The sequence below is a fragment of the Bombus terrestris genome, chromosome 2 (assembly GCF_910591885.1).
Source record: "Bombus terrestris chromosome 2, iyBomTerr1.2, whole genome shotgun sequence".
Lineage (NCBI taxonomy): Eukaryota > Metazoa > Arthropoda > Insecta > Hymenoptera > Apidae > Bombus > Bombus terrestris.
This window is the reverse complement of record NC_063270.1, coordinates 993,081-1,009,528: the sequence shown is the minus strand read 5'-3', so window position 1 is coordinate 1,009,528 and position 16,448 is coordinate 993,081. Positions and strand designations below refer to the sequence as shown.

Genomic DNA, 16,448 nt, shown 5'->3' with positions numbered 1-16,448 from the left:
AGTGATTATTGAAAATAGAGTTAAACGTAGTCTGAATATAAACTGGATATTTAATTCTAATACTTTTAATAGTACGAGAAATTTTAGAAAATATCAGAAAAATTACTTCTGAGTTAAGAATATATTTCTAATTATTTAGTCGTGATATTTGCTATGACACAAATCGTTGTAATGCTATTATTTCTGCTATGAAAGATAATTCCTAATTATGTAATCTCATACTTTAAAACTTAGACCAATAACGTTAAAATCAACCCATCCAGGAATTTTTCAATGTATTGTACTAATCTGAAATTTATTCTATGAGCCGAAATAATTCAATCTAAAAGAGAATAATTATAAAATCCAAGACCCAAAATCAGTAATTATCTTTAACAAAAATCAATGACCAAAATAAAACCGTGTATTGACAAATACTGCAAATGCGGCATTCGCAGTGGATTCATATCGGTCTCACGGAATACACATCGCGAACAATTGCGATAACCTTCGCGCATTAATTACTCCGACGCGTTCGATAACGTGGAACTCGTTTCGGCAGACGAAAGAAGTCAAGAAAAGCGAATGAAAAAAAAAAAAAATAATAAAGAAAGAATTTTCATTGCAAGAAAGACCGACAGAAAAATTGGAGATCCTTTATAACCGGCTAAACAAACATCGACGCGTTTTGTGCTAGCGATGAATGCGGACGTTCTGACGTCACACTCTCCGCTATTTTTTCCACGAGCTCGCTTTTCTACGAAATAAATACGGCGCCTACGCGCGAGCATTACGCTGCCCCTGGCATTTACCATTCGGAATCAAAGAAAAAAAAAGGAGGTAGATGAAAAAAATATCACACAAAGAACCACGAGTAAATGATTTAAAGTTGGTAAAACGGTCCGCAAAGGTGGACTCGTCGCGAAGCGTATCGTATGGTAAGAGCAGCGCGGAAAGCAGAAAAAAAATGAACGAAACGCAGAGAAAAGACGGCCCATCAAAAATAAGAATACACCCACGCGAATTGTAGCCACGTTTGAATTTATATTCGAGGAACTGTTAGCGGTGTTGGTTGATTCGAAATTTGTGTGGATTTTAGGAAATTCGAGGGGTGAATTGTCATCGATATTGGGTAAACAGGATGAAAAATAAATCAGGATGATACCAGAGTGTTTTGGACAAGTGGGTTGGGTTGTAGCTTCGAAAAGGGCGGAAATGAAAGAAAATGTCCGATCTGTCAACAGTATGTATTTATGTGCGCGCGTATGGTTCAAATATTCTCCTTTCTGAATTGAATTATCTATATATTCTTTGGTATAGCGATTGACATTGTTTCCCTTTCAATAATATTTAATATAAAAATTTAAAAATATGAACTTTTAGAAACTGATGATTTAACAGAAATTTAGTAGATAAAAATGTAAGAAATCGATCCGTATCGCAAAGTACATATTACTTTTTTTATTTATTGCAAAGAAAAATTATATCGATTAATTAATTCAATATGAAATCGCTTATTTGCTGCTATACGCATGCATAATTGCACGAGATTGGCGTGCAAATTACGACACATTTATTTTCTTTTATCTCTAATCGTTTTAAAGCTACAACCCAATCTACTTTCCCGAGCCACTGCGTACATGGAAAGTTATTTAGAGATAAGCATCGATGCTATAGAATAAACATAAGAAGAGATCGACGATAGTAGCTGAAAGTTTCTACATAACACAAAACATTACGATATGTCGCAAAAGCTAGCGCCAGGTTAATTGGGTTAGTGGCTCCGAGTATAGATATGTACTTAAATGGTTAACCAGTTTACGAGAAAATGAAACATTACGAGCCCCATGAGGATCGAAGGAGACGCGTCGCAAACAGATTTCCCATTATAATTAAACGGATTTAATAAATGTCTAAATACCTACGGAACTTTAATTCTTGCAAAAATTTTGAAAATAAAGTAAGTCGAATAAAATTAATGAATACCGAATTCAACGAACGCTATGAGAAAATGATAGGAGAATATGCGAAAAACATTGTTCGAACGGTACGTTAACGCGGAAGGAAAAAATCAGCTTCGGACAGCGTGAAAACAAAGTTTTCCCAGAGTGTGGAATCTCGTTTCAGGAACGGTAACCGGCAGGACTGATAACGCGATAGCGTAAGGGGGTGAACGGACCATAAATCGCGGATCGACGTGATTTGTATGGGGTATCACGCCGCTTAATGGTGTGGCTTGTCTCTATCGGGCACGGTCGAACTCTGGCCGGAAGTTTCGATCCACTGCCAGGTTACAGAGGAATATTCGCCACGTGTCTCTATCGCGTGACAATTTACATGACTTCGTATCTTTTTCTCACTCCGCAATTCTTGGCTATAAATGGGAATGATATGACCAGAGAACTACGTGGTTCGCGTTTGTCACTAGATTACGCGAGGATGACTCCGAAGAAACCGCCAAATACGAACAATATTTCATCATTGGTAACACACGAAAAGAGGTAAGCTCCATGGATACGATCCAGGGAAAGCTCTCGCGATCCGATTAAGTAATATGGATTAAAAAACTGCGTACGATGCGGAGGAATACGTGATGCACTCTTGATTGTAGAACCGTGATTGTAGTACGAAATACGTAAATCTATAGCGAATGTGAGATTGAGATTATTGGTGCATAAGAAGATTATTGTTACACGTAGCTTTTTGTAAAATTTAAATGTTTTATCACATTTTCGATTAGGAATAGATTGCTTTCATAGATTATTTTAGCTTTGACGTTAATACGTAAATTTTTAATCTGCGTTCGTAGTATCTTCTTGCCTGCTTAATTATTGATTTTGTATTCGTTTCATTCTTTTTGAAATTTTCTGACTTCGATCAAATTAATTACTTTTTAAGAAGAAACCAATTATTCATCTGTCAAATAAGACCCAAACCATAGACGGAATAATTACATATTAAACAAAAGCTAAAAACGTTAATAGAAGTTAAATAATAGTTCACTCATTTGCAATTCTCTAGTACAAGGCACTAAGGAATTTAGTCTCAATCATACAATCAATAACATATACGTTTCTCCGCAATAAGAGCACATCGAACCTGATCCAACCGCTCGAACAATGGAGGTTGCTGGAACTTTGAGGGAGCGTAGCGTAAGAAAAGTGAAGACACGCGAGAAGTAAAGGATAAAAATCGGAGTGCTGTAAGAGCCTGGTGACAAATGAACCGGGAAACTTCGCCCGCAGACGTTTATCGAACGTTTCATAGAAAGAAGGGGGCCATGTACCGAGATAGCTGGTTCGGAGATTCTGCAATTTACGAAAGAAAAAGAAAGGAAACAGAGAGAGGGAGAGAGAGGGTGTCGGTAGCGCCCAGGGTATCTCGTATCCAAAAATGTTTGTGCACGCAAAGGGAAAATCAAGTGCAGAATGCACGCGGTAGCATCTAGAACCGAACTTCTTAACGCTCATGTGATTCGATCGTTTTCATCGAAACGGCAAACGCATAAAGATCTAGGCCAAGAGTTCATCTATTTCAAGTGTATCTCCAGCTGACGTAGATACGATCGAGAGTCTGTATAACGGGAGGGAAACGGTCTGCATCGCGAAATCCACTCGTGGGGTATGAAATATCGGCCAGCAAGGAGACTGTGACGTCTTGATAGGAGAATGATTTTGATCAAGTAAACACAGGTCAGTACAGATCGGATAATTTTTCAATTCGTTTAACGCTGACTCAAACAGCTCCAGAAATGGACTCGTGACTTCTGTTGCTGTTACTTTGAAATCCATGCTTCGAATAGGACGAAATTTACGTGAACGAAGGAACGGAGGAACTTCGAAAATAATTGAAACTATAATTTTTCGACCGTTCGAATTTTCTCTGGTTTTAAAATAATAAGAAATTTATTTGGAAAACGAAATTGGCGAATGTTTTGGACACAATGGATGAGAATGAACATAGGATTCGTGAATACCTTCTTAAACTGAAAAGTGCAAATAAAACGAGCTATCTGGTTGGCTAGATATTCAGAGAAAACTAAACTGTTTCCGTCGATCGATACGATGCCCGGCGATTCTTAGAGTGGGCAATAAAATGCACGTGTCTCTCCGACAGAATATTTCTATACATCCTTATGTATATATCGCGGGCATAGATAACGTTAGCGCAAGTACCGATTTGTTTTTCTCGGACAGGAGTGGGTGACGGCAAATATATATCTCACGCTGCTGATAAAATACATCTTCTTGAAATATCGGTGAAAGTTAAGGATAGCGTCGTAATGCAAGCGGAGGAAACATAAATATGACGGTTCACGAAGCGGCGAGAGGAGAAAAAGACGGTGTACGATTAAATTTCAACAATTTAAAACGATTAAAAATAATTTAAAATCGTAATGCATTTTTGTATTGTCAAGTTATTTAAATTTGATGTGAGAAATTGTTTTGTGACGACAAATTTTGAGCGAAGAAAAAAGACAAAAAATCACGTACCATTATTAACACATGATTTAAAGCATTCACTGATCGTGAATCGATCATTCGTACAGCGAAAAGGCACCCTCGTTATCCTGAAATATGTTCAAGCGTACAGCCTCGACGAAGCAACACACTGGACGAATCACGCGCTCGATCAACAATGACGACGATGGTTAATAAGTTGATTAACAGCAGGCTGTTAGTTGGTCATGTTCTCGTACAGCGACGAGAACGCGAAGCATCAACAAAGGGAACAATTTTAACATGGTCCAATCTGCACATCCTAAACTACACACACGTATTCAACGAACGAATACACCGATAATAATCGTAAACCTTCGAAACAGTATGGATAGGCATAAAAATAGTGGTGAAAAAGTATATGTAATAAATCGAGTATCTTCAACGTCGAAACTCTCTAAGTAACTACGTACGCGTTCAAAAACTGTGGTCTCACTCGACTAAATATTAACTAAAATAATTAGCGTTCTAATACACTAGTCAATTAAACTCCAACGGTATAAAAAACATTAACAACGATTCGAGGTAACAGGTATTCAAGTTACTAAACGTATCCAAAAAAATACTATTCGCAGATACAGCGGGTTGGTGAGTACAATAGAAAAGGATAATAATATAGTATAATACGTATTAAAAAGATACGGACAGTTAAAAATCTGCGGATATACACACGACACACAAAAGAAAGATATCACTCTCATACTATCTACACACTAATCTACTGTTCTATCAAAGTTATTCTATAAACTATGGATCGACGATTTCGAGGCTGTGGTCGGAATCTTTTGTCTTTTAACCTTTGACGTCCGCCACGACCTCCAAGCTCGCCTTTCTTCATTACTACTGTGTCTATAACCATTTAATCAAACTGAGACGACACTTAAAAGTTCTCTTTCAATGGATAAAGATACTGTTTACGGTCAGCCGACGTGTTCTATTTTATGTCGAAATTCCGACTAATATAGCCTAAACACCGCTAAGGCTGCCAACTATCCTTGTTCCGTGTTAAACTCGCATATGTCTTGTCGCAACTCGGACAAGCTCGATTGAGGTTAATTTAGCGAACGATAATTAATTTTGTTAAAAATGGTACGCTTAGTTGGCAACCTTATACACTAACTAGTTCAATTACTGTAAACGTTAAATTACAAAAGTCAAGTTGACAACGAATCTCTTTTACTACTGACTGCTTCTAACCAGAGGCTATTTATATCCGTTCAGCTCGATTTGTCTAAGTTGTCTACGTATTCGTACTACCACGGGACGATATTTCATGTTGATACAACGAATTCACGATATATGTATTCCAATGATCTATTTCTTTGCCATACATCAAAGCGTAGAAATCATAAATTGACAAACATTAGCGGCTGATCGCCCCGTCGTGGTCACACTAAATTAATACTATGAATAATGTATAATAATAATAATAATAATAATAATAATAATAATAATGATAATAATAATAATAATAATAATAATAAAAGATCACTGTATATACGACGACGTTTCTAAGAGACAGTAGGTTTAGGTAGATGGTAGATTACTCGCCCCTAGGTGACTGCATCTTCGAGGTAGTCTTCGTCATCGATCTCGGCAACAGTCCTGTCCCAGACGTCTGCCTTCCTCTTTTGAGATTATTCGACTCGAAATTTAGCCGTATTTCACGCGATAACAAAATGTGACCCATAGCCGGTGCAACGGCGACGAACAGAGCGAATTCTCGCGACAAATTCTGTCGCGTGTATCGTGTCATGGAAGCTGATATTCCATAGCGTTTCCACAGGAGCGCGAGAACAACAACTTCGTATCCGGCGAACAAAAGAATGTTGGACGCGAGATACAAACGATCGTTTATGAAGAAACAAAAAGAAGATACGAACGTATATTGTGGTTGCAAGTAAGAGAAATTCCAAACGCAACGATTCGGGCCCGGAAGGAAACGGAGGTCTTCATCGACTGTTGGCACTTTCGTTTGGCTATGGGTCGCGCGACCAAGGGAAAGCTTTTGTTCTTTCAATCGTCGACTGTTCTCAGTTTTCACTAGAACTACAGACATTGAGCTTCAAGTGCATGCATCCTTTTGACTGGAAAGAACGTTAGTCGCAAAATGTACGCGAACGAGGGAGTCCAGGATGTGAGAGTATAATTCAGAGTAGGCCACACCTTCTTATTCACGAATGGGAATCCTTTCCTTGATGGATTTTACAATCGTTTCGGGAAGGATTCGAAAGGCTTTCCTCTTCCATGCTACATATATATACGTATTGTACACACAAAATTTCTCGCGATTACGTTCCCGTTACGAAGAGTGAAAGAAGGGAAAAAACCAGAAGAACAAGTCTAAAGACGTTAGGCTAAGTTCTAGTGAAAACTAATGCAGCAGTTTAGGCTTCTTTACTCATTACGAATAATAAAATTGGAAATCTTGGAAAGTAACTATGTACTATGAGCTAGGCAATCATCCAACACCAGTACAAGATACGGGATTTAAATATATATATATATATATAAGTATAATATAATTATGTATATGTGTATACATTAGTCAAATTTTGTTGTTACCATTACTTCTGGGCTATTCTAGATACTATAAAGAAGAGAATATCACATGTAGAAAAATAGAATATAGGAAGAGTGGAGATATTTTACGCTATCTTTCTTACGTAGAAAGCAATCATCTCTTCAGAATACTTCATACAACAACGTATCGTCGCGTTTTCGTTATAATTCTAATCTCTATATCGTTACTCGACTCGAACTTCGAGATTTTCATCACACCTGCGTCCGCGTTCCATTCGCGAAACGATGTGCGACGATAAATACGAAAAGCAATCAACACACGAAACTACGTGACTAGAATAAAAGAAAGAAAGGACGACCGTAAACAATTCGTATTCCGTTACGCGGGACCAACTTCATTTTATAATATAATATAGACATTATAATTTATCCCGACTGGAAAGTATCGAAGAAGCTGAAGCGGTGTGACGGGTTACAGGATGCGCAGGGTTATCCGTGGAAAGAAAGTCAAGCCAGAGTATAAAGTTTTTAGAAATCCTGTATCGATTCGAGTAAACAGAAGTCGTTTGGAGAAACAGAAATGCATTACGAACAATGGGGACAAGGAGAAGAGGGCGGTAAGCGAAGAAGGGAAACGGAGATTGAAAAGAGTCGACGAAAAGTAATTCCAAACTTTCGTCGCGAAATCGATCGCCGCGGCGGCTACCCTTAAGTCGCTTCTTCGATACTCAGATCGGTTCGAGGAGCGTTCCACTCCCATCTGAAATACTAATTATAGCGATGATTAAAAGGCAACGTAACGAGATAATGACGGGAATTAAAAGGCAACGAATTACGCGATGAGTTAGGTCCCGATCGAGCGGTAAATCAATTTTTACCGCTTTTTATTCTTTGCCGACCGTTTACGTTCGAACTGATCGATAGTGTCGCGGAAATTGTTGAAATTCTCGGTGATTAACTGCATCGACACTTTTATTCATTGCGTGTGTTCAATTTCCATTCCATTACGTCGTACGTAGAGCACATTCGAAATTCCATTACGTTCTTTTTTATTTTCATCACCTTTAATCAATGATCGTTTGAACAAATCCAACGGGCCCTGGCTCGAAAAACAGTCGATGAACTTTTCAGCGAATTAAATTCCGTCCGCGCGTGAAATATGTGTTTTTCCTTCGGTGCATTGCGAGAGAGGAAAAAACTACAGAGGGGAGGAATGGCGAACAGATCGAATCGAGAAGATGCTTTCGGTCAATGTCGATACCGTCCTGTTCTAATAGGTTTGATATTAATATTCCGGGAACGCGACGAGGATATACGGGTACGCGTTCCTCGAGCTTTTTCCCGCGGAAATCAACGAACCCGACCGTTTCGCGGGTATAATCCAATTATATTAAAAAATTTCAAACGAGCCGGCGCTTCCTTTCTACGTTTTTCCTTGCTCTCTACATTCCGAATATTTCTGAACCGACAAAATGGCCGGGTGTCCGTGATTTCCTGTTCGATTCCCGTCAAAGAACGATCGAATGAAATAAGGATATTTCCTCGTCTCGTTGCGATTCATGATTAAAACGGAAATGTTATTTTTACTTAAATTCGCAGATACGTTCGCGACATCTTTCTAATAAGCCGGATTATCGACTTCGGTGATGAAATGGTTACAGGCGGAACAACGAACAAACGGATGCACAAACTATAATAACAAAATACGACGTTCTGTCTCCTAAGCATTCCATAAGAATATACATAATATGTTTATATAATATATAAATGTATATAACAGTATGTGTACCAAAAATCCTACCAATCCAATATAATAGAACACTATCGTTAAACAATGCTCGAACTATGGGTACCTAAGACAACTAATTGGCAACAACGACTCGTATCCAATTAATTAAGAACAAGTAACGTGGACCGTGTAAAGAGTTGATATGTTTAATGGATAATCAGTTTGTGTGTGGTATGTGATCGTGTGCGGTTTTGGGACAGTGAACGTTTGTTTGAATTTATGGTTCGGCGACGTAGTAAATGATTTCGATAGATTTCTAAGCGGCGAGTGCGATTTAGTATAAAACACGAGCGTGCACATTTCCGTTGGCCGACTGTTAAATTAAATCACTAGTTTCGAATGAGTTCACGAGCTGCATAGAACGGTTTGAAATTGCTTGAAATTGACGTAGAATATTGAAGGAAAATAATACGAAGATTCGATGATACTTTAATTCGCTATTTTATGCGGTGGAGGAAGCCATAATTTACTTCATCTTTCTAAAGGAGGTACTCAGACGTGTCTTATTTAGCGGATTTTCTACGGATATTGGAACAAAATTCAAGCTCCGCATACGCGCATTAATTATCAAACAAAGGCACGTTTGACAATTCTCATTTTTCGCAATGTGATTTTCATACAAATCATTTTCATACAAATAACATCGTTTTAATTTCAGCCGACTAATTATCTCCGTTTTTCGACGATCAACCGACTCCCATTGTATTTTAATAACTACCGCTATCGACCGAACAACAATGCCGTTATCGCGGGTTTACTAACATACTCTAAGAGGAAAAAAGAGAAAAGGACTTTAATTACAAGAATGAGATGTATTGTTTATCAAAATATTACAGAATGGAGTATGCTAAGCACTAAAGATTATCGTTTAAACCGGGTTCGAATCGATAACTATAACAGACCAATTCACGATGCGATACCACATGGAGATGTTTTGCGATGTGAAGGTGTACAGGTGAAGGTGTTAGTGTGTGTATCTGTGTTTGCATACGTGGAATTTGGGTACGTACTACGTACTACGGATTACGGTTACCGTGAACACGAGCGAGAACACGAGAACTTGGTGGAACAATCTGGCACTTTGGGGTTGAAGCTTACCGGTGCAACCCCCGCTGGGGCTCACGGACACTCGGCCCACCCTTGGCCCCACTGCGCGGTACACGACCGCTCCTACCCAACAACAGACATCACCGATCTTACATTATGCACACTTTTCCCCGAGATATCACGATTATAGAACTTTATTATGTATCGTGTTATGGTTATACGTATGTACACTGAGTTTGTGGGAATTACTGTTTCGTTGCTGGATGAAGCTCCATAGAAGAATTATATTATTTATTATATAAGGATAAGCTGAGCTTGTATAATTTAACTAGTTTCACACTCTGTATGTAATTTACGCGTGAAAAAAATATTACTGAATTTTTATTTTTTAAGGGTTCCTAGGGAAACTGGTATATGTAATTAATGACATGGAAATCGTATTATTAAAGTTTCTTTTAATTGATAGGGTACGAATTGCGTAACAGTCGATATCATTACGTTGACGAGACGCTTAATCCAGCATCGTAAGTTTCGAGTACCTCCTAGAAAATGCAAGTCAAAGTTGCTCTCTGCCTCCAACTCGGCTCGTAATATCAGAACTGCACTCGTTCGAAAATACACAATTGCACGAGTATGCTTTTTCCCAAGTTTAATCCCGGGATGTTGAATATTGAATGTTGAATTATTTTACGAAACAAGTGTATCGATTATGTTAGATGTTATCTAGCTCATAGTAGTTCGAACTGAGAAACATTACCTCGTATTAGAAGAAAGATGTTCATTTTTTCTCTATTCTTTTTTGTTTGTTTGAAACATTCATGTCCAATGCATTTGTTCCATATCTCTAGATCTTTTTCTTCTAATACGAGATACGATGGATGTTCTGTTTTTCCTTTCAATATCATCCGTTTTGCGTGGTAGATTTTATTTATTACAGACATTCATTATTTATAATCCTTAATCATTATAATAATAGAGCTTCAGCGAATTATTACATTGTGTCGTTAATATGTACGCACGTGTAAATAAACTTGTTCTCTCATTTTGATTCAGAGCGATAACTCTGATAGATATTAGGTGTTACGTTTCTTTTCATCTTATTGTTTTTTTTTTTTTTTTTATATATTTTGTTTCTTACGTTTTTTTGTTCATTTTACCGAGTACCCATTGAAATGTTTACAAAACTCTCGTGACTGCAGATTTCCACTTATCAATTTGTTTTCTCGTCTTATCGTTGGCGGTTTTTAATAAATTGCCCGAACCTCGCTGGATGGTCTCGGAAATTCGGTTATTCCTTTACAAGCATCGTTTGCAAGGCGCATCGTCGTTAGAGCATAAAGTTTCAAAGAAGAAGCGTTTCGTTTTATCTTTTTTTTTTTCCCTTTAAATTTACATCAAGAAAGATATATATACGCGTATGTATAATATACAATTCTCATCGGCCAATGAGTCGAACGTCATCTGTAAGCATGGGTAAGAAAACTTGAAGTGACTTCCTGAGATAATTTCCGTTTAAACAACACGTGTATCAGAGCGGCAATGATAAAAAATAAACTTTTAAAAAACGCAATATCCTTTCGTAATAATAAAAATGCATACGTTCGAGTCCGAGATTAATAATAAAGTCCGTTAAAGTTAGTCCATAACGATCATTAAAATATATTTTATGTACATTTGAAAAATGTAAACGACGTAAATATTATCCGATCGACGATCGAAAAGATTTATATGTCGAGAGAGTAAATTAGTATAAAATTTTCATCTCCTTCCTATATGACACTCAGATCTTCGTATTATCGAAATCTCCGCGTTCAGACAATGATTCGACGTCATAGAAAGATTAAGGGGGCAAAAATCGAAAAAACCGACTGCACAAAACGCCTTATTTCGATCGTTAATATTTAGCGATTATCCATATTTAAACATTTCAATATCATCATCATCATCATCATGGACGGTATAATGTTTTGAACGTTTCCCCAATTTTCTAACTTATTACGAGTGACGAGAACGACGCGTGTCTTCAAGTATTCTTACGGATGCTGGTGCCTTTTAGCACTTCGCTTACTCGTCGTCGACGCAAATAATTCGGTGAGGGTGCAAAAGGCGGTCGATCGATCGGATTCCGGATCGGGCAACGTATTATAGAAACCCACGCGCGATCACAGCGATATAACAACAATTCTTACGAATAGCAACAATCGGACCATAGCTCGATAACGTTAACCGCGTCAAGTTTTTTTTCTCTTTTTTATATCGACGTATACATGTCGCGGAAATTTAACTAACAATTTTTTTTAAATCTTTCTCTTTCTTCGTTTCAGGTGATAAACGATAAACGAGAAAAATCCATCGAAAATATGAACAAAAGTAAGTAATGTAGAATCGAAATTTTTCGCATAATAATCGCAATGACAAACAATTTTATTTATTTCTTCTTTCGTGTTTCTTATTTCTTTCTTTCTCTTTCTTTTCTCCTTTTTTCTTTTCTTTTTTTTTTTTTTTTTGTTACAGAGGACGGTGATGTTAACGCGAGCGAACTATAGCCACGCATAAAAGTATCAATAATATTGTTTAAGCATCGTGTCGTTAACATATATATAAGCTCAGGACAGATGTATCTTCTCTTTGGCATCAGCTTAATTAACGCCAGCGACTGAATTGTCTCTCTCGTCGGTTTCTCGCAAAATCCTCAATGTCCACTAGTTTTCTTTCTTTCTTTCCAATTATTCCGTATACTTTTTATTCCCATCTCTTCTTCCGATGCTTTCTTGTACGGGTTCATGTCGCTGGCTCTATTAAGAAACTATAAATTCATGCAAGCGAGCGTTTTAAAACCTGATTTGCTTTCCTCGTAATTCCTCGCTTCCTCTTAATACTGTATTAAAGGTACGAGAGACCAAGGACGGACAGCTCGGTCCTCGTCATCTTTTGCTTTTCGTGCACGCAAACTCCTATACATCGTGTATGCACGCGATTCACGCCGTGAATGTCGGTATCGTGGCTCGCAATCCTTCGCAGGATCGTTCGATCTTAGTCTTTTATCCCAGCTTTTTCTTACGTTATCTTTTTTTCTCTTGTTCTCTTACTCGTTTTTTCATTCATTAACGACAACTCGAAAAAAAAGACACAATAGAATCGAAATCACGAATCACAGCTTTCGTGGAACGTATACTACGTTGCACAACGGGAGATGGGTCGGATTCAGGGATAAAATATCGTTAAGGGACGTCGAAACTGGACGATCGAGAAAGCAAGGGCTCGAGAAAGGATTCGCGGCAACGCGTTGTAGAATGAATGTTCCTCGTTGAATCTTTCGTCGTAATTAATTACCATCGTTAATCCGGATCACCGGCTGTGAATTGTATATACATCGCAAACAGGTCACGGGAGACAGGAGTCGATGCGTGCTATTTTGTTGACATTAATGGGATATCAATAGTCCTATTAAGGGATTGGTTGGGTCACGATTGTTTTCGAAATCAGTCGCCGAAGGCTATACGTATAATTAGTCGAAAAGCGCGACAATAGATGCTACGTAAGTATTAAACTGCTTTATTTATCGGATTAATTAAAATTAAACTGCAATTACTGACATGCGTGTTTTATAATTGTTGGCTAAAAAACTGTTCGTGTTTGTTTGCGCGATGTCTCTCTTGTTTAACCATTTGAAGAAGACCTCTAGCATTATGAAGAGTATTAAATTGTAAAGTGTAAGTAGTAACTCGGTATGATTATTCAAACATTGTTAATTAAGGTATCAAATTGAATTGATAATCTGTTAGGAATATGGTCATTTTGAAAGAAACAAAAAAATAGGAAAACAAATGTTAACGCTAAAATACAAACATTATTTTATATTTCCTCTTATGACAAATCCTCTTCCCTAAATTTTTATTTTCACGTTACTACACTAGTTCAATGTCTTATTTGGTTACAAACCGATAAGGAAACTTTTGCTAGTCGTAATTATCACGGACGTTTATGTTCTAATAATTAATCAGAGGACTTAGCGCCCTTTTCCCGATGTCGTCCTTGCTTTCACGTTCCATTAGCAATATTCGACGAAAAGGTGGCGGAGGGTGAAGATCGAGGACATCGAACAGGCGTGGAAGATAAACAGAAGAACGATACAGAAAGCATAATTTTCTCATTAACTGTCTTTTGGGCGGTTTGCTTCGGTGCGGTAATCTCTTCTACGAGGGTCGGTACTCTCTTTCTTATGTTTTCTTTACTTTCGCCTAACTTTTAGCGGATGCCTTACTCTCTACGTTTAGCAATACGTAATTTGCTCTGGATAAGAGACAGCAGTATCGCAACTTCAGCATCCTGTCGATTCTGTGTCGTCCGCTAGATCCCGCTTTTATAATGCGATCTTCGCTTCTATATCTGCATCTAGTCGCGAAACAACATTAACCGAAATAAATCGTAGAATACCATCGGATTAAGAATTTCCAATGAAAAGCGGCTGTGCAGGCGTTTGCGTGCGTGGCGTGCCTTTATTAATGTTTTAAATTCAATCTGTTTGACCGTGTTTGAAAGCACGAAATGTATTTTCGAAATGAATTGCTCCTGAGTTCGTAGAAACAGTTCGGTTTGATGGTTATTTCAAAACTTCCAAGCCACGGTATGTGTTCATTTAAATTTAAAAAGAATCGAAAGGTCTTAGTCATTGAAATATTCGAAAATATTCTTGGCCTTTCCAATTAATTACTTTCTCAACAAATTTGTTGTGATAATTGTTTCTCAAGTTTCAAACAATACATCACAAATCATATCAAAATAAATTATTATTCCACGTGATAATTGTGATTGCAGGAAACTCGATTTCTCTAAACATTCTCATAAACGATCTATTAAGCCGTTCTCATACATAGAATACCGACAGGATACTTCAGCTTGAACATTCGGAAACGCCTATATCGTTTTATGTCTATATGACCTACGCTAAGTGTTTTCGATTAAAACTGTTTAGCTTAGAGATTACATAGAATGTGACTACATTTCAACCACTACAAAGATCAAACGACTACAAGAGAGAAACACGTTAAACTTTTTTTCAGACTGACAGGAATCATGGTGACAAGGACTTGGATGCGTCGATGGAGAGGAAGAACTGGACGATTTAGGCTTGAAGGAATGAAATCTCGATCCAGGAACCTAGGAAAAGAGACAGAGAGATATAAAGGATATCGGAATATTTAAACATCGACCTACGCACAATTCTCCTTGCGATAAATCAATTTATCATTATACTTTCTTCTTGCACCTGTGTCTACCCCGAAGCTTGCAACTATCTACTTGCGTTGTACGTCTTCGAACGGATTCATTTCTCACTTTGTCACAACCTTGCCTTCCCCACACATACGCATGCACAATAAAGAAGGGGCAAGAATGATTCTGACTTCGATCTTGATTTTTCTTTTACGCTAGATCGCTGCTTATCTCCACGGGGCTACATACTCGGCTATCATATTGATTGGCTGGTGAGACTGTCGCAAATCATCATACGTTGACGTTTTTCGATAGAAAATAACTTCGACACTCTTGTCAAATTTTATCATTTTAAACTAAATCTAAAATTCAGAATTTTCCAAATATACATATGTATCTATAAAACGAGCTAAACTTTTATTTACTGCTAAATGTTCTCGAAGCAAACGATTCCACAGTTCGTTTTGAAATACCTTGGAAAAACTGGAGAAGCTGGAGATCTTCCGCCAAAACTGAAAACGTGGATATCGAACGAACGTTCAATTAAAAAAACGAACTAGGTATTTCCTCACGTACACCAAGCGTACGAACGCGCAACAGCCTCGCCTTTGGGCATCCTAGATTCGGACCGTGCGTTCATCTCTGTACTCTTTTCTGTTTCCTTGTTATATGATTTCCTTTCAAAGTGTGACGATATAAGAGAAGATATACATTAACTACCTACGGTTCTACCAGTAAAGAGAAGAAGAAGAAGAAGTTGTAGTAGTAGTTTTAGTTGATGAAATGGAGGAGCAGAAAAAAGAGAGAACGTCAGAGGAGGGCTGAGGGGGGCCTTGATGTTCGGGTAAACCGGATAAATACTCGGCCCCGTCTCTCGCGTGCATCGATTTCTCTCTTTTCCCTTTCTCGGTTCGGTGTTTACGTGTTTTACCCGTTTCATCCCTCGCAGGGACTTTTCCTTCTTTCCTGTCTATTCGAACGTCAAATTTTTTTGCGGAAAGCAGCGCTGCGCTTACGCAACTAATCTCTTTCCTTGTATCGCAGCTATTTTCTCATATATGTGTACATATGTGTGCAGTGAGCCAGCATGCCCGCGCACATTTTCAGTGTTTTCTTTGTATAAGATGCGTGTATGTGTTCTTGTTTTGCATGTAGATGATAATATGTCGATAAGTGTCATGTGTACATGTATGGATGGTGTTGCGCGCGCGTGACGGTTTTCTCTTTTCGACATATCTTGTGTTTTTAGCAATACCTAATGGAATGGGGGTAGAGGCAGACGACGCTTTGCTTGACGAAGGACCACAGAGTTTGCCAGCCATGCGTCTGTGAACATTTTCGTAACTTCCGGTCAAGAGATTCACGTGAGAAGAGGGTGTATACATATATACATTATA

The 16,448-nt window shown here is 38.0% G+C and overlaps 1 protein-coding gene across 6 annotated transcripts in view; it reads right to left on the bottom strand.

Annotated features, from left to right (window-relative positions):
- LOC100650714 (RNA-binding protein Musashi homolog Rbp6) overlaps positions 1-16,448 on the bottom strand; it is a 777,530-nt gene that overhangs the window by 20,372 nt on the left and 740,710 nt on the right. Inside the window, exon 12 of one of the 6 annotated variants that reach the window (XM_048412611.1) lies at positions 9,889-9,960. The exons of 4 other annotated variants lie outside the window; for them this stretch is intronic. In XM_048412611.1, coding sequence (XP_048268568.1) covers positions 9,889-9,960 — 72 coding nt within the window. Of the gene's footprint in view, positions 1-9,888; positions 9,961-10,741; positions 16,378-16,448 lie in introns of those variants that run through there. One more of the 6 variants, XM_048412631.1, reaches the window with a different exon arrangement.